Below are 19,419 nucleotides of genomic sequence, written 5' to 3'. Positions count from 1 at the left end.
CATGGTGGGAAAAGCTTGTTATCACTCGGTGCCCACATCTGTCACCTTCTATAAATCAGCCAAAACATTCACACACACACTTTCTCGTTTGAAGACAATTTTTTGAATTTTTGGAGACAGAATCTTCTATTGGGGCGTCCACATCTTGTGGCATTTTGAGACAGTGTCCATGTCATGGCCTGGCCGTCGCACTGGTCCTGTCCTTGCTTCTGGCTACTTTTATTATTTGTCAAATAATTCATTTAATGAAAACTTGAACAATCATGTTAGGAGAGAAAAGGAGTGATGCAAAAGCGAGCTTTCAATACACTTGCAGAACTTTGCCAAGATAAGCGTTAATAAATTAAACGAAACTATAAAAAGAGACTTCCAATTAGAATATAAACACGTTCCCATTTATTGTGTCAAACAAAACTTAAGTGGATTGCAAATTCGACAGACAATCTAAAACATACTTGAATTATCTTAGAGCTCTTATTGAATCCAATGGCTAAGTAAACCAAATCCGTGTTAGAGTGTTCTCGAGTGCTCCATATACACTCGCTTTTGGACGGGGTCTTAGTGGAGGAAGTCTGAATTGCACTTACGCATAAAATATTAGATGCTGCAGTGCAATTGTTGCCATTCCATGTTGCGGGTGCGGGCGTTGCATTGTCTCTACTTATATATGTACAGATGTGGCACCCGCTCTTATGGCTGGATGTGGGTGTGTGTGCTAGTCAGCCTATATTTTCCGCCATTGTAACCACCACCCATCGAGAGCCCACACTCTATCTGAGCTACCATTCCCGTACAGCTGCCTGGCTTGTCTGTTGTTCGTGCTGTCGCATTATTCTTCCGCATTTGCTGCCACTTTTCTTTATCTCCACAGAACAGAAGCAGCAGCAGCAGTGGTAGCAGCTCTTTGGCCTCACAGCACCCTTGACTGTGTCCTGGAGCTGGTGCTGGCGCTGGTCTTGGTCTGGGTCTCTATCCAACATTGAATTCAATATCTCGTGTTACATTTCATTGCATGCCCCCAGATTTATTGTAGCGTAATGGAAAACGTTGGCTGAAAGCTGTGCGAAATTCTCCTTTTCGTGTTATTAGACTGGGATACATGAGAAACGGGCCACGGGATACATTTCGGTGCTCGCATCAGCATCAGAATCCGAACCCGAATCCGGAGCGTGTCCATGTCTAGGCAGCTGAACAATGGTGTAAGCCTTTTTAGCTTAGCTTGCAATTCCCCTTTTATTCTTCTACTTTTAATGGTCTCTGGACTAAATTTTTATGATTTTCGTAGCTTAGACTTGGCTTTTCTTTTCTTTTTCGGTTAGGGTCTTTTGCCGGTTTATTGTTTTGAGCATGACGCAAGGACATATCTTTATGATATTTATAAAGCCTGGAGATTTTAGTCAGCTTTCAACCGGTTAGATTGGACCATCCTCATATGCAACATATCCTTAACAATCTTCTGCTCGATTGATTGGGCAAGTAACTGAATATTATGTGCATTTTGCAAGTTAGTTTTCTCTTTGAAATTGCCGAAATCTCAATTTCAATTTACATATTCTTCTCAGGCGGAAAATTGTAATTTTCTCTTGCACAAATATTTGATTTATTTCGTGAGCAAAATTAATAGTCTTTAAAACGAACTCTGGCGTCCCATGCAGACAGTAATCCGAGTCGAAAATAAATGCAATTTCCATTTGGTGCACGTTCGTTCGAATAAACTGAGAATTTACAGCCGAACTCTTCATTATTTTGCAATTCAAAAGAAAATCCATATGTATGTACATATATCCTTTTGTGCTTCTACACACTTGTGAGTCATCTTAATTATAGGCACATGGGAAAGGATACTTTTCCGTATGCAGCCAGAAAATGCAATATCCTTTTGAATGCGTGTGTGTGTTTGTGTCTCTGTGTTTGTGTAAAATTTATATATTTTCAATTTCCGCTTTTATGAGTGCAGGAGCGAACATTTTCATACACGACAAAATCAAATGGTCTCGACAGGGTCCAGCACCATTATAAGCGGCAATAACTACGTGTATGTAAGGTTTGATATATGTATGTGTGGGTGGGGGGAGTCCTCCAGCTAGGACTCTGCAAACACAGATGCACATATGCTACAGGATGCCATTGGCGGTTGAAGTACTCCCGCAGATGAAGATGAGAAGGCACACTCCTAGCCCCAGCCCCATCCTGATTGAAATGCATTGAACTGCTTATGCAAATGCCAATCAAAATGCGGTTGCCTGCTGGAGGCATGCAACGCTTTGAAAGAGTCGGCCAGGGGGGGGTGAGTGCATGCATAACTGCGCACAGGATGTGGCTAAGGAGCCCCAGAGCCTAACCCAAGCCTAACCCTTCAGAGTTTCCATTCCAAAATGTTCCGTGGCAGGAACTTGAACATGCTGTCAGGGAACAGGTCATCGGCTAATAGTTTGCCCTGAAATTGTTCACACGGTGATTGGTTATAATTTAATGGTATGCAGATATTGTTCATTAATAATATTCAATTTTAGACAAATAAAGTTATTTTAAGCGTTCTAAACTTTTCTCCAATGTATGTATGTAGGAGAGATAAAGCAATAATAAAACTTTATTAAATATTCCAAGTAGTTTATACGTTTACCTATTCATATTTGTCTCAAGCAACCATTTTAAACTTTTAATTAATTGAAGTAATTATTATTTAATATCTTATCTTCGTTGGCAATTTCTTTGTCTACTCCCTTCTTCAATTTAAGACCACAACAAGCCATTTCAAATATTTCAGCGGTACTTGCTGGAAATTTTAAGACTAATGTAAAGTTACTCCCTCCTCAGAATTAAATCTTAATTAAATTCACTCTTAAAATGTTTCATAGAACGCCTGTAAAGATTCTAGATGCCCCAACTGGTGCAGACTCTAAGACTTTATGAGTTACTTTACTCCAATTTAAATTTAATCAAGCTCGGGATACAAGCATCAACAATTTCACTCTAGGAAAGGCGCACACGCCACCTTATGGAATGGCTTTTATGGGTAACCTTATTTGAAAGTCTGAAACCTCATTGAGTTCCTCTATATTTACACGAAAAATCAACAAATTCACTTGATTGGAGTGAGGTTCGCTCCAACCCCAAGTAAATAATCTCTTGAGTAATCTGCATTGAACAGTTATTAAGTTTTTTGCATCCCAAAAAAAGCAAACATCCTCCAAGGGAAAACATAAGCTAAAAGTCGAGTTGGGATATGCATGGGGTATACACAAAGGACCAAGCCAAACCGAACGAAACGGAACGGAGCTGAGCTGAACGAAGCTGAACGGATCTGAGCGCCTAGAGGCAAACAAACAGGACGAAAACAGAGCGCAAGCCCCAAATGCTTCAACATTTTATGCATACATAGATGCGAAATGGAACGCACACGGGCGGATGCTCAGCGGAGCGACGAAACCCCAGGATTGGGCACTGGGAGATGGAGAATGGAGGATTGCTAGGGTATGCCTTCATTTTCATGCAGGCGAAATTTGCATGCCAAAGCGTTGAGGCCAAAAAAAAAAGGAAAAACAACAACTGGAGTAGAAAGCCCCCCAGGCCCTTAGGCGGTGCATGCAAAAACATGCTCACATATTGGGATATGAGGAGCTGAGAAACGCGTAGAAAAGCGCAAAAATAGAAAAGAACAAATTGCACTTATGTACATATATCTGCGTGTATGTGTGTGTGTGTTGTATGCATTAGTGGGTGGGTGTGGCTGTCGTATGAGTAAGTAAAGTACTTACAGCAGCACCACCCCATTACTTAGCCACTGTGGGGCATTGCAACTAAATCCCAGCACTTTGGAAAGCACGCTCATGTTATTTTTACATATTTATAATCAGTTCACTCTTGATACCCTTGGAAAAAAGCTTAGGGATTTTGAGCAGTTGCTTGGAACGGAGCAAAGTATGGTAGAATCACAAAATTTTTGATATAAACTGCATTTCTATAAGCAGCAATTGAAGAAAGCCAAACCAAAGATACGTTCAAATATCTCACTGTCTTCATTTTATAAATTTGTACACTATTCGGATAAACAAGATCAAAATTATTGTGCTGCATATTGCAATATGAAATATTATTCCAAACCCGATTCATTGTAAGAGCACTTCTTCGGTAGATTATTCAAGATAACCTTAGAGCTTAGAGTGTGGAAAAACTGGTGTCTCAACAAGACAACACAAGACAATTTATTATTAACTTGGTGAAGATATATAGTGGAAAGTCTATATGAACGGCTATGCAATGGTTAACTCCCATCGTCTACACCTTCTAGGGAATCTCAGCCTTCGACTACCCAAAGTATTTTCTCCTCTCATGTTTTCTTTTCATTTTTACATGAATTTTTTTGCCTGCTCAGAGATTTTTTCTATTACGTTTCCTTTCTCCCGGGCCTTTTTTACTTTAACTAAGAAGCACTCCGTGTAAAAAATTGCAAATTTCCTACTTACCAACTTTTCTGCTCCTTTTTCTTTGTCAACTTAGAAGCTTGACAGCGTCATTCGTTTCGCTTTATGAGTTGGGCGGCAGGTGGAAATAAGGAGATGAGGTTAATGCAATGTGCCACAGCGCACCACCACCTGGCGCTGTCCTTGCCACCCTGTCGTACATTTTCATCCTGTCTTGTCGCCTGTCCGGATGCTTCTGCCTCTGCACTAAGCCACGTCTAATGCATATTTGTGCGACGGCTTTTGCATGTAGCTGACGTTAAATTAATTTCCGCTAAAGAAATTATAATCTTGCATCCTGCTCCTCCTTTTTGCACTCAGCTTATTGGCATATTTTAGATGGCATGAACATCCTCTAAGTTATTCAAGAAATTTTAATAAGAATTTCAAATTGAATGGAAAGAAAAGGCACCTCTCATCATGGGCATGAGTACATCGAGTTTGAGAAAGGGAGGGGTTAATTCGTACACAAAGGAACTAAATTATATTAATTGTTGTAAGTACTTTATTACTTGAAGAACGAAAAGTTTTATAGTTGTTGCTTAACTTTTATTTCTTCCTCAAGACCAAACTCGCTGAGTTAATTCCTTAACGATATTATGGAAAAATATCTTTTCTTTTTCAACGAAAAAGATTAACTTTTATTCCTTACTGAACACTCAGATTCACTTTACCAGAAACGTACTTTATTATTAAATCTTGTAAGTTCCTAGCAAAATTAAGAATGCAACATTGTAAGCATCTAGGTTGGATGCAGTTAAACAACAATAATCCTTATCCAAATGCCGTTTCTTTGGATAATAAACACTTTGTTAATCCAAAAGTTCTGCAGAAAAGCTTTATTTTGTACGCAGTTTGGATTATTTGTGTAGTTTCCACCCAAATGCTCCTTGCTATATAAAATTTTGTAAAACACTTTTGGCGTCGTTTGCTGCTTTTGATAGTAGAGTTTCGTCCGCTCTTGGCATTCACCGCGTGCCTTATGGTCGAAATACATATAGGCCTACAGTGGATACCAGGAGAAAAACGTACCAAACGACGAACACTAGGTGGATGGATAGCTTGAGGGACCACTTTATTGCATAACCTTTAAAGTTCCACAAAATATACAATGACGGGAATATCCTTTTACGCGCTGCGCCGAAACGTAACCACATGAGGTCATCAAACGAACCCGAACTGGTTTGAAATCTCAAGTTTTTTTATATTTTTTTGAAGAAGATCCTTTATGGGGAGCACGATCTGCTCGATGCCAACGACGCGATCGAACTGCCCGAATTGGCGAATGTGCCACAACACAAAACCCTGATGCCGGCCAGGGCCTTAAGTAGTCACGATCGCCGCCGGGATGTCTGTGTGGCCCACCTCCGTTTAGGGGTTGAATGGTTGAGCGATTCGTCCTCGTCTCAGTAACAGGATCATGCTCACGCTCTCCAGCTCGCTCACGCTCGTTCACACTCTCTCTCTTTCTCTCTTTGTGCGCTGCGAAATCCGGTTTCGGATCGGCTTGGTTCGGGTTATCCTGACGGGCCAGAACAGCTGCCTCCTGCCTGCCTGCTCATCCCCCCCTTGGGCTTGGCGAAAATTCATTCAAACATTTGCCAGAAATACGTATATTTTTGTCTTAGGACATTCGAGTGCGCCTGCCGTTATTGTTATTCTTGCTGATTTTACGATTATCTTCATCTGTGTACATAACTGTAACTGTGTGTGTCGTATCTCGGCTCGATTCTGCTCCTGTATGTGGCGTATCTGAATCTATAGTCAATTCTGGAACTGTATGTGTGTGAATGCTTGTGTATCCTTTTTACGTTGCTTTTTTATTGTTATTGTCATCTACGGCACTGAGAATGCATTTTTATATCCTGTTTATTCGCTGTGATTTCTTCACCTCCTGCCCCACACCCGGCTCCTGAAGGTGACAGCTGTGGTTCTTGCTCCTGCTGCAAAGGTGAATGCGCCCGGGAATCTGTATTGTTGGCCCCGACTTGAACTTTGATTATGTTTACTGCCGCATATTCTTCGCTCTTGGTTAAGTAGCTGCATTGGGTTTTTGTTCCTATTGTTTCAGTTTCATAAAGCGAATTAGGTGAAGTTAAAGCTACATTTATATTGAAGATCTCTTTTTAAAAAGAAAGTCAAGTAAAAGTAAGTGTATAATTGCAGTTGAATGTAGGGTAAAGGTAAAGGTTACTTAATCTTTTCTTTCAAAAGGAAAAATCTAAGAAAATTGCACTTATAAATTTCCGCTATTCAAAATAAATGATTCTTAAAACTGAAACGTACAAATTATTTGTGAATTCTAAGGTACAAAAAACATCATTGGTCTTTATATATATTTATTATCTTAAGGTATAATGTAAATATTTAAAAACAGCACTTTTGAAAATACAAATTCCACATCTCGAATGGATTATTTACTAAATGATATTTTCTTTCAAACATAACATCTTCAATCAAATCATTAGTGGATGCATTAGTTAATACGGATATTCCCCTAACTATAAAATCAACAACAAAGTCCCAGTCCCCGTCCCCATTAAAAAAAAACGACAAATCAGTCACACGACGACCCCTAAAGAAATCCGGCATGCATCTGGAAAATGCACAACAGAGAAAAGTCGACAGAGTGAGAGGGAAGCGAAGGGTAGGGGTGACTGCAGACCAACTGAGGAGTATGCGGATGGGGATGGAAAAACAAGATGCATTGTCCGCATTGTTGTCAACGCGAGCAGCTGATCGACAAACGGCACAGGACAAACAGTAGACCAACTGCCGAACTGAATAGGCCCAAAACTGAATAGAAAACTGAAAGCCGAGAGCCAGCCCGTGGCTTGTGGCCCGTGACACACATTTGCAGCAGTCGTGAGTGGGGACAAAAGAAATGCTGGAAAATCGCTGCCCCTGAGCGTTTTTACTGCACAAAAATTGGCGCCCAAAAACGGTAACAATGAAAATTGCATGAAATCAGCTGTTGAAAGCGAGGCAGCTGCCGCTTGCAATCGAAAGAATGCAAAAGAACAGCTGAGGACTCGTTGCATCCTTGACTATATTGATTTTGTACCGTGCTGCAGATATTTAAATTTCCCTTCTTCTGTCAGCCACGTTTCACATTTTAGTTGTTCGCTTCTTATTTTTTTGATATTGATTGCCAGCCATTGTGCACAAGATGTAAAAATAAAACTTGCATATGGGTTGGAAAAATATCTCACCAAAGCGAATGATGTGCTCACAGTGTGAACGATGAGTTTATTCATCTATAGAAAGTGCACAGACTTGCTGTACTCAACACTAGGGAGTACGTTGACTTTGGTTGAAGACCTGAAAGTTTTGATTCAGTGGAAGGCAATTATAGAATATTCCTAACAATGTTCTACAGATTCTATTAAATACCAAAAAACAACTGTATTTACTTAAATTAGTTTAGAATAGTTAGTTTAGAATTTTTGGAAAATTCAAACTCAAGTGCATTTATTTAAAAAACATTAGTTATAGAGCGATTGAAACTTTCAACCCTCTTCTGGAGAACATTTATTTTTAAACTTAATCAAGAGGAATTCAGAATTCATGGTCTATGTGCCATAAAGTGTATGCACCTCTTCGGCTCTAACTGATAAGTTATACTGGGTTTTCCTCTCCATTTCAACTGAGTTTCGCTGGCACAGAAACGGTCTTGCCTTTTTTAGCGGCTGGTCTTTATTGCCAGACCCAGCTATAGGAGCAATCTGAACGGTCTACCCTATTCAACGTCTGATGTCTGTCCCGTCCGGTTTCGTCCCGTACCGTTCTGGGCTGTCTACCCCAGTGTCATTCTATTTCAATGCCTGACAATTAGCTGGCTTTATTCTTGTTGCTGTTGTTGTTGCTTCTGTTGTAGCTGTTGGCTCTGGTTCTGGTGTTGATGCTGTCGTCGCTGTCGCATTGCTGCCACATGAGCACTTAAACATGATTTTAATGTCAATGGTTGCGCTGCTTCTGCTGCTGCTTCTGCTGCTGCATGCCCCGGGAAGCTTCACTCTCTTTTATTGCCTCAGACAAGAGCAAGAGCAGGAGCCGAGTAAAGGGAAAGGATAGTTGCATACAAGGCAGCTTGTTTGCAAGCAAAGAAGATGAAAGTGTTAGAGGTCATAGCACACTTTTCATGGGTTTTTTTTCCTTTGCCAGCTATTATATGAGCAATGCTGATGTCATGGCTACTGTTGGGGTCTTTTTAGGTTTGAAAGTAAGAAAAAACGGTTTCAATGGAGAGATTATGGCTTGTTAATGGCGTGGGTTAAACGTAAATGAAGTACTGAAAAATGAGTTTTGAATGTAAGTATGTTAAGGTTAAAAAAAAGGAGGGAAAAGTATTAAATAAAAATATAATTCATACATTTTTCCTCATAGACATAGCTCTAATAAGCAGCGGCATTTCCAGATAAGGAACTATTAAAAATGTCTCATTAAAGAAATTAGATCCTAAATTGTATTTATGTAAAACCAAAATGGAAAGTCACACGAGACCACACAAGATAAAATCTAGAATACAAATTATGTGTCCCTGCTCTTAAACAAATCTTTAATACCAATTTTGAATATATTCCTAATATTCTGTACTGCTTCCTATTAAATTCATTAGAACTGTTTTCTTCCCCTCAATTACTCTGTGCATCCAGCCAAAAACGAATGGCTGAGACTTCAAAAACTTGTACAACTTTGTTCTCAAAGCAGAACTGAATGAAACTATTTTCCACCTGGCAAAAAGTGCACGAAAAGCATTTGGTTGACGCACAAAGCTAAGCCCTAACAAGTGCAGACAAACAACAAAAGCAGCCCGAATGAACCCTGGAGATGGTAGAGAACTCATAAAAAATAAAAATAGAGGGGGAAAACGGGTATAAAAGTGTATACAAAAAAGGCAGGCAACAAATTTGTATGGCAGCGAACCGTAAGAGATAGCGAAAAGCGAACTAAATCAACTTGCCTCTGTGTGAGAGTCGAGTCTGCTTTGGATGTGTTTTAGCTTTGTGTGTGTGTCTGCTATGGCTTTAATGTATCTGTGTCCGTATCTCTGAGAGTCTGTGTGTGTGAGACTAAAGCATAAAACACTAGCAGCTCGCATTTTATGCAAAGCACGTTTCACTCCTTTTTTTTTTGCACCCAAGCAAAAAGTTCTTTGGCGGAGAATACACTACGTACGAGAGCGAGTGCGGAGTGACGAGGCGCGACGCTGTCGGGAAGACACATAAAAATGTCATTTCCTTCCGCTCGCGTACTCCTCCGGAGTTCACAACCTGAAATGTCCATAAATGCTCCCATATGAGCAAACCCTCGGAAAAGCTGCCCCTACAAATCATCGACAGTCGGGCCGAGGAGCACCCAAGCATCATCCCACTCCTACTCTGCCAGCATCCATCAGATCTGAGCTCGTCAGAAATTCGCGTGGCGAAAAAGTTTTTTGGGTGCGGTCCTTGACATCGCGTACGACGCATGACACTCATCTGTGTGTTTGTGTGTGTGTTTGTGTGGCTGTGTGTGTTTTTTCGTGTGGCATGCCTCTGGGTGGGTGCTTGAGATTCGCAGGGTTGCCAGCCGTTTGCGGCTTCTCGTTTCGAATTCACGATGAACTCGATTTTACGACAGGACCAGGACCCCATTTCCTCCATCCATGGACCAAGGGAAGGCAAAGCAAGGCAAGAGCTCGGCAGACGATGGCCATGCCGACGTTGATGCCGGCTCTGTCCTTGCCGGTTCTGGTAGTTGTAGTAGTTTTAACCCAACGCCCACGCAAAGCACACGGAGAGGCGCCCTGGCCTCAGGAATATTTGATGAGTTGTACAATTTCAGCTCGTTGAAACTTTTCTGTTTGCAGTTTTCTGCTTCTCTTGGTTCTGTTTTAGTATTCCCCTCCACCTCCACCTCCACCCATTCTCTGCCTTTTGAGGTTACATTTGATTTGTACTTTCAACAGAAAATTGTGTTTGCCGACACAATTTGCTGAAATAACTTTTCGCTTAGGTCATTAGTTAGAGGTCTCTTTCAGGGGTTGTAGCTAAAATTAATCATTTATGTTTGAAATTTGGAAAGGTTCTTAATCAAATTATCTTAAGTTAGACTTTCGTTTGTGTAGATGTTCTCTATTCCACTCGAAGTTGTAACATAAATTTAATGCAATTCTTTGCTCAAATAATATTTTATGTGGCAATTTATTACTTCATTACTTAACATCTTCGGCTGGTCTTTAGCAGCCAGCTATAAAAAGACAAAATTTGTTTGCTCAGCTGTAATTTTAGTTGATAAATTCTGCTACTTCCCTTTCAAAAAATTATCCATTGAAATATTTAGCAGAAAGAAACATAATATTCTTTGAGTTTTTATTTATTCTAATCTATTTAGGTTGCTGATTTAAGCTGTTACTTAATTAATTAAACCAATATATTTCTTCTATCATCCTTAACATATCTTACATTTTTGCGTATTTTCTTAATCGTAGAAACCTCTCTTTAAGCTAAACTACAATTGAATATTCATAGAAATTGGTGCATACTCACTCAAGGTATTGTTGAATATTATGATTGTTCATTATCATAGTTTGGTTTCTTGTGAATATTAACGATTAACATTTAGGCAACAACGACAATTACAAAACATGGACAACATTGACATTGACATTGACATCAAAACGACACCAAAAATATGCATGACAAATAGACGTAGTATATTCCATTACAACATCAAGTACATACCCCAGAGATTTTTACATAACGCGCACTTTCAGAACGGATTCGGAATTAAATATTAATCATTTATGATGGCATTTTGCCATTGCTTTGCGGCTTTGGGCCTTTGTACACTTTTATATCAACTTATGTTAGAAATATTTACACAGCATTTTCACTTTTCATTTAATTCGCTTTTCGTACGGTTTTCCATTTGGGTCGAGGCTCGAGTTGAGGTTTGCGCAAAAAATATGTGGCTGTCGTACGTTCGTGGTCGTGGATCGGTTTCCAAAAATTAAAATGAAACACTCGGTCATTCTTTTGTTCTTTGTTGTCTGTCGTATTGTCTTTCTGTCTGTCTGTATGTGCGGATACCATTCTAGGGATATTTAATAGCTTTTGTCTCTTCGTTTCATGGCGCTTTCTCCTCGATTTGTGGTGTTCGTGCGTCCTGAATGTTGTGAGCAGTGGTTGTGGCAGTTGCAAGAAGGTGCTGGCAGCAGATGGTGCCAGGGTACAACGTTCATCTGTGCCCCAAGCTCGCTCAGCACTGGGCTGAGAGAGTATCTACGTGTAAGCGCAGCACCAAGCGCACTAGTTGACGCCTAAACGTCTACTACGAAATGCGTTTGTTGTAGCGAACCCCAATTTCGAAAAATTCCAAATGGCGGTACACACACACATGCATACACAGATACCGGAACGGCACCCATACAGATGTATCTGAGCAGAGCAGAGCCAAGCAGAGCAGCAACTGCGCAGCATCCGCTTCGGCTCTCCGTCGGAGTCAGAGTCTCGGTCTCCGTTCGCTGCTTTGTGATTTATGTACAAAATGGCAAAAAGCAAAAACAAAATAATACAAAATACGCTCACATACACACACAAACACACACATATACAGCTTGGCTACTCTCACAGATGCAGCATCCTTCTCTCACAACTGCAAACGCAGCCTCTGCCGCGTCGACTTAATCCCAATAGTGTCCTGCTTCAAGGGGGTGTGGTGGCAACCCCCTGGCCCGCACTCGGTCCTGGCTCTCTTTATTACATAGTTACTTATATACTCGGATGGATTCTGTGTGTATGGGTTTGTATCTATGTGTGCAGAGCGTATATAAAGACAGACTGTTGCTGCCGGCTTCTCGTTGATGCTGAGCTTTTTCGAGTGATTTGCCTATGAGAGATTTGAGTGGAATTGTTATGAGATATCCTAAAAAGGGGGACTCAGAATTATTTGATGCTTTTTGACTGTAACATTCGAGTTATTAGTGGTCAAGAAATAATTTTAGTTTGGACTGGTAGAACTCAGTTTCCTATGAAGTGGTCTTAGAGTTCATTTATGATTTTAAAAAAGATTTTGGAAGTTTCTCTCTACAAGGGATATAAAAGGTAGCCCTAACTTATATGGGAGGTACAAAAATCGAACATTTATATTATAAAATTCATAAATAGCCTCTGACGTCTGAAAATCGATGTATCATACTCGAAGTCCCAAAAATGTACCCTGAACTACGCTGTTTGGCACCTCGGATCATCCCTTCACCGCTACGATCCCCTAAGCCACGTCCCATTCATTCTTGAGCTGAAAACCAAAATTACATTTCAGTCTCTGCCAGGACCCAGATGAATGAACAAACTTTTGCTCAAAGCTTCCCCCCCAAAATAAGCTTTCGCCCGTACTCACTCAAAAAGCGTTTTTTATGTGCGAAGCGGCATGCTGGAGGAAAGTTTTTGGTATCTGGCTTTTACCTACAAAACACCAAGGTGAGAGAAAACTCTGCCAGCAGAGATAACAGCAGCAGCAGAGCCATCAGAAGTAGCAGCAACAGCAGCAGAGGTATAATAAAAATCCATTTTTATAGTCCCGACTGAGCCTGTGGACCCGGCGACTGTTGCCTGTGGGACGTTCCACAGAAACAACCCCACAGATAGGGAGAACAAAAAAAAAACACACACAGATTTTGTGGAATGGGAAGAGGGTGATATTGGTGGTGGTGTTGTTGTTGCTCTTGCTGCTACTCCTGAACGGTGGTGATGGCCGAGGTGGTGGTGGTTCCCAAAAATGTACGAAATTGTACTGCCTGCCAACGTCAAAACGAACTTCAAGCTCTGCTGATGCCACAGTCGCTGCCACAGTCGCTGCCACAGCCTCAGTGGCTGCAGAATTTCGCTGTTGCTGCCTCTGCCACAATTGCTGCCACTCTGCTGCTGCTCAGGTTGTTGTTGTGGAGTGCCTCCGAATGAGCGCGTGGAATGTTGCCATATGCCGCCATATGCATGTACATCTACTCTCCACTTCTAGATTCTATATAGACGTGGCACGGTGTGTGTTGTTTGCGTACTACGTTTGGTACAGTCGCATGGAAGAAGAGACTGCGACTGCGGCAGCGACAGCGACCGAGGCAGCAACAGTGGCGCTGAAACGGACGCTGACTGCGACGCGGACAGCAGCTATAATGTCCGTCCGATCAGTTCAGACGAACAGACTTTTGACTGTGCGGCGGGGTAGCCACTTTTTTGTGCCTTACGATGTTGCTATTGCTGTTGATGTTGCTCTTCTTTGATTGCAACAAAACAGGGTGCCTTTAAAGTCTCCAAATGATTGGGATTTAATCATTTCAGCAGCAACGGAATGAATTTCAACTCTGATTTTTCTGCTCTTTAAACAATAGCAACCCAGATGATAACCAAACCGATTGCAACACCCTGTGCCAAGCCGTATTTAAGTTGAAAAAGTGTGTAAGCACATAAACATAGAAATGGAATTAAGTTTGCATAGCAAAAGAAAATAAACTGCTAAAATTATAATAACACGATGGAGGAGCTCCAGCGGCGGGGACTGGGTTTAAAAATTGAAACTAAAGTAAAGCGAGCAACACCACATCATACAAGAAAGAGACCAAATTGCACACACTTGCGCAACGCACGGACAGAGAGACACAGAAACAGTGACAGGGGGCCAGGCGAGAAGGCTGTAAGGAATAAAAAGGGGAAAAAAAGAAGAGTGGAACTTGGTATGTAATTTATAATATCCTTTGTCCTCTGCCGGCTTTTGTACTCTGTGAAAAGTGAAAATGTATCTCTTTGTGTGCGCGAGTGTGTATCACACATACATACGAGTATGTGTGATAGCTGTGTGTGTTAACTACACACACCTACAGTCTCTTTGGCAGTTCCCACTGCCAGAGTCACAGATATAGACACAACTTGCTTGGGTCCGAAACAGAACACAGATAGAGCTACAAATTCGTTGCTTTATACAGAGACACACAGTCGCAAATATAGCTACATATTTTTTAGTTCACAAACGCAGATACACATTCGGATTTACAGACACAGCCACAGATAGAGATGCGGTAGTGTCCGTCGCATTACTTTTAGCGTGGCTTTTTCGCCGTTTCGCTGTTTGTGCCGGGCAAATAGTTAAAACTAAAATAAATTTAGTTGTTGTGGCCGACACACACACGTGCACACCACACAGATACACACGTAGTAGACACACAGACAAAAGATAGCAGCGACGCCATCTTTGCTGTGCTCTCACGCTGATAAGTATGCTACGCTTGTTTGGATGCTCCTGGCCCCTCCGACTCCCACACCCACACCCACACCCACTCATGCTACCAGCTTCTATTTCGAATGCTGCTGCACGAAATCTCATTATATTTGTTTTATTTTATTTGGTGCCACGTCTTCGTCGTTTGCAGCAGCTTCTTTGCTTCTTTGCTACTTTCTGTTCTCCTTAGCTTTTGGCTTTTATGTCTATTTCCTATGCTTTTTGTGTGGAGTGGTGGGTGGGCGGAAAAAGTACTTTTGTGTGCACGTAACTAACTTCTGGCCATCCCCAGTGCTTGCAGGTCCTTGGCAATGTCCCTGGCTCACATTGTCATCTACTTACTTACTACTTAATGCGTGCTTAGTTATTGTTTTAGTGTGGCCTTTTGTCTCAAAATTATTAACAATGGACGTTGCCTGACAACCGCCTGCCTTCCGCCATACCGCCAAAACGCCATCCCGCCTTGACGCATCCACTGTTGGGTCGGGTTGACTCGAGTTGAGCTGGCTTTCGATGGGTCTGGCTCTGGACTGGTTCCACTCCGGGCTTCCAGGAGAAAGACCCACGGTAATAGCATTTAATGCACCTGCACACAGATACCACCTCGCAGATACACACACACACACACACACACTTGCAGTTAAGTTGCTTTGTTCCCCGCTTTGGCATTGTCTGCCACACGCACACACTTGAGAGACACCATCACCATCATCATCATCATCATCGTCGTGGTGGTGGTGGTGGCCATCGTTATCATGATTGTAAGCGGCTTTATAAATGCTTCATTTTACGTGTGTTTGTTCATTATTTATTTACCTTTAGTAGCGCTTAATTTTCACTCACAGCCATCGCGCTTCCTACCTCTGCACATCTCTTTCCCTCCTTCGGTTTCTGTTCCTGTGCCATTGTGCGCCTTTAGTTAAATTGACAAATGTTAAGCTAATGATCTAATTTCATATTTATATCCCGGCTATTTCCATTATAATAATGATGCATTAAAATATTGCATTTTGCATTGAAACTTTCAGTATTTAATTCCCGTTTTATGCTCTTGAATGTTGAATGGGAAACTGTTTGTAAATTTAATGTATGTTTAAAGCCTTTAATATTAATCGCATCTTTACACCGCATAGATAAATAATCAGGTAAAATATTAAGTTAAGCAACAATGAATTCAACGTCAAAGTCAATCATTTCCATTTTTGCAAACAGAAACCACGAGATATTATATTTAATAATAACCATTAGCTCATATAAAGGAGGCCAAAATTCAGATATGGCCATGGAATACCAGCTGGTGGGCGGCAATTACCAGGTGATTAAACGAATTGGAGGAGGTGCCTTCGGGGATATTTATGGTGGCATTTGCGTGACGGATAATACCGAGGTTGCCATCAAGATTGAATCACACGAATCAAAATGCCCGCAGCTGATGAATGAAGCCAATGTGTACCGGATGTTGAGCAACAGTCCTGGGTTTCCCACATTTCTTTACTATGGCAGTGAGGAGAAGTTTAAGGCCTTGGTCATAGAGCTCTTGGGGCCATCACTGCACGATCTCTTTATCAAATGTAACCATAGGTTTTCCCTAAAGACCATCCTAATGCTCGCCGATCAGCAGATGGCACGGCTGGAGGCTATCCACACCCTTGGATACGTTCATCGCGACATCAAGCCTGAAAACTTTCTGATGGGCCTGGGCGACAAATCCAAAAAAGTGTATCTGATCGACTTTGGAATGTCACGCCAATTCAAGAATCCTAAAACTCAGAAACATATTCGTTTTCGCAGGGTGGGCTCTGTATTCGGGACCTTGCGCTATTCATCGCTCCGTGCCCAGAAGGGCGAAGAGCAGTCGCGTCGCGATGATCTTGAATCCCTCATGTACTGCATGATATACTTTTATAAGGGAAAACTGCCGTGGATCGGTCTCACAGCAGCCAACGAAACGCAAAAAATGGAGCTGATCATGGAAAAGAAGAAGAGTTCCAAGATCGACGATCTGTGCGATGCGTTTCCTCCCATGATCGTTATGCTCATGCAATACATTCGAAACCTGCGCTTCGAGGAAGACCCCGACTATGTGTACATGCGTCAAATGCTTCGCATCGTTTTTCTGGATCTGAACCATGTATATGACTTAAACTTCGATTGGACTCAGCTGAGGGAGGGGCGAAAGGATCGCTCGACAGGCCAGGAACCAATAGAACAAAAATCAACTAGCTCTCTTTATTATACCGTGTCTGAAAATGCAGTTTTTTAATGTTATTCATAATGTTCAAGGATATTTTCAGAAACACATTACATTTAATAAATTTGAATAATAATTGAAAATGATGTGTATTAATGTACCAAAAATTTAGTTTGGTGTCAAGAATAGATATACTTTATGGGAAAATATACCTTCTGTGCGTAACGCACATCTCTTCGATCACTAAACTAAAAGATAACTAAACTTGACAACCACACCCATGTGTCAAACGTCCAAATCGGATTAGAGTAGTTTCGCCTTAACAAAAAACTCAAAATTATTTTTAAACAAAAAAAGTCAGAGCTCAGAGTCTGTCGCCAGAGTGAGCTGTGACTACAGCAAAACAAATTCAGACAAAATCCCGGCAAAGTTACAAACCACAGCAATGATGCAGGACAATAGTCCTACTGGACGCACACGTAAGGCAACACTGCCCATGGATAAGCAGTTGGTCGGCGGCAAGTACCGGGTGGTCAGGCGCATTGGCTCGGGATCCTTTGGCGATATCTATCTGGGCGTTTGCTTGAAGGACGCTTCCGAGGTAGCCATCAAGGTTGAACGAAACGAGGCCAAGTATCCACAGCTAGCGTACGAGGCCAAGGTATACCAGAAGTTGGAGAGATGTCCGGGGTTTCCCACACTCAAGCACTACGGCAGCGAGGAGCACTACAAGGCCATGGTTATCGAGCTCCTGGGACCCTCTCTGGAGGAGCTATTTTCTATATGCAAGCGGCGCTTCTCAATGAAGACGGTCCTGATGCTCGCCGATCAGCTGCTGTGTCGCCTGGAGAGTCTCCACAACGTTGGATTCATCCATCGCGACATCAAACCAGATAACTTCCTGATGGGCATGGGCAAGCAGGACCACAAGCTTTTTCTCATTGATTTTGGTCTGTCCAAGCGATATGTGGATGCCGAGTCCCGTCTGCATATTCCCATTCGCAAGGATCGCAGTTTGACAGGAACCGTGCGCTATGCTTCCATCAATGCCCAAAAGGGCATAGAGCAGTCGCGTCGCGATGATCTGGAATCGATGTGCCACTGCCTGATGTACTTCAACTTGGGAAGGCTGCCCTGGCAGGGCATCACTGCCGCCAGCAAGGCGCAGAAGTACGAAAAGATCCTGGAGAAGAAGTGCAGCACGAAGATCGAGGATCTCTGCAAGTCGTTTCCAACAGAGTTTGCTGTGGTCATGAAGTACGTTCGCTGCATGCGCTTCAACGAGGATCCCGACTACACCTACATGCGCAAGCTGTTTGGTCTTTTATCGCGCAATCTCAACCTCAAATACGACAATATATTCGACTGGTCGCAGCTGAGGAAACAGAATCTGGAGCGTCAACGAGAGCGTGACCAGGAGCGAGCACGTGAGATCACCGAAGCACGTCTGTCTTTGCCGAAGAAGACCGAGCTTAGCTCAGTGCTCAGGTGCAGTCACTGTGTCGGCGATGTGTCGACAGACAGCAAGAGAAAGTAGGACGACTACTTTCCAAAACACTTTCAAAATTAGTTCATTACACTATTGTTAATCACACACGAATGTTGGATGAGATTTGAGGCTGGCCAGTTACAACTTGCTGACAATTTGGTGGACACTTGACTCAACTATGTTTTGTTCTTTAAATATTTAATGAAAGCTCATTAAAGAATGCTTAAGCTCGACCATTTGTTGGTGTAGCTCTATGGGGAACGGAATACCACTCTAAGTTTTTCTATTAAAATTAAATTCTCTCTTGAGTTTTGCGGACAGAGAAATGGAGAGAGTGGAGAGGGAACGTAATAAACTGTCAAATTGTCATGTAAACGGGAGAGAGCTGCCAACCGAAAGTTTTCCACCTCGAAAGGAAGTTGGCAAAAGCAGGACAGAGTGCTGGGTTTATTTACGCTACTTATTTATTGAGTAGCGGACAGGATAGTGGAGTACAGCAGGCATTCCCAGGTTATGAGAAAACAAAATACATTTTATAGTAGACGCCCAACCAAAGTTCACTCTATACCCTCGGAAACCTGGCAAAATGTAGTTCTGCCAACCGCAAAGAACATTTTATTAGTTTCTTTTGCGCTGCTTCCATTTTTGTGGCAGCGAAAATAAGTGGAAAAGTTGCATTTTATTTTTTTGTACATAGTTCCGTTACAAAAGCTTGGCTTAAAGACGGGGTCGCGACATGGCACCTGCTGCCAAATTAAATTCCCAAAGGACCATAGAGAAGAGAGAAAAACTACATGGCTATGACAGACTGGAAACTTCAATAATTTATGATGCAGCAGTAGAGGCTTCGAGTTGAGAGGAAGGGGAAGAAACAACACGACGGAATCATTTTGCCATTTGGAGTAATTTTTCTTTTCCCTCTCTGATGCTCTGTGTTGGTCTTCCTGCTGCAGAGGGAAAACTTTTTCCGGGAAACAGAAAACATAATTAAGTGTTGTCTTGAGTTGGGTGCATAGTTGACA

General features: G+C 41.9%; 2 protein-coding genes across 2 annotated transcripts; both read left to right on the top strand.

Moving 5' to 3' along the window:
- The first annotated feature begins 15,956 nt into the window (after window positions 1–15,956).
- On the top strand, window positions 15,957–16,982 carry LOC117900679 (casein kinase I-like). Its single transcript, XM_034811125.1, has one exon. The coding sequence runs from the start codon at window positions 15,994–15,996 to the stop codon at window positions 16,978–16,980; it is 987 nt and encodes a 328-aa protein (XP_034667016.1). The 5' UTR covers window positions 15,957–15,993; the 3' UTR covers window positions 16,981–16,982.
- A 274-nt stretch (window positions 16,983–17,256) lies between these two features.
- On the top strand, window positions 17,257–18,568 carry LOC117901895 (casein kinase I). The gene has a single exon (XM_034812858.1). The coding sequence runs from the start codon at window positions 17,354–17,356 to the stop codon at window positions 18,443–18,445; it is 1,092 nt and encodes a 363-aa protein (XP_034668749.1). The 5' UTR covers window positions 17,257–17,353; the 3' UTR covers window positions 18,446–18,568.
- Window positions 18,569–19,419: the final 851 nt, after the last annotated feature.

The sequence above is a fragment of the Drosophila subobscura genome, chromosome U (assembly GCF_008121235.1).
Source record: "Drosophila subobscura isolate 14011-0131.10 chromosome U, UCBerk_Dsub_1.0, whole genome shotgun sequence".
Taxonomy (NCBI): domain Eukaryota; kingdom Metazoa; phylum Arthropoda; class Insecta; order Diptera; family Drosophilidae; genus Drosophila; species Drosophila subobscura.
The sequence above is the reverse complement of the archived record's forward strand: the minus strand, read 5'-3'. Positions and strand labels throughout refer to the sequence as shown.

What these genes read in the sequence shown, in the direction of transcription:
- LOC117900679 (XM_034811125.1), top strand. Translation starts at nt 15,994, where the DNA reads ATGGCCATGGAATACCAGCTGGTGGGCGGCAATTACCAGGTGATTAAA.
- LOC117901895 (XM_034812858.1), top strand. Translation starts at nt 17,354, where the DNA reads ATGATGCAGGACAATAGTCCTACTGGACGCACACGTAAGGCAACACTG.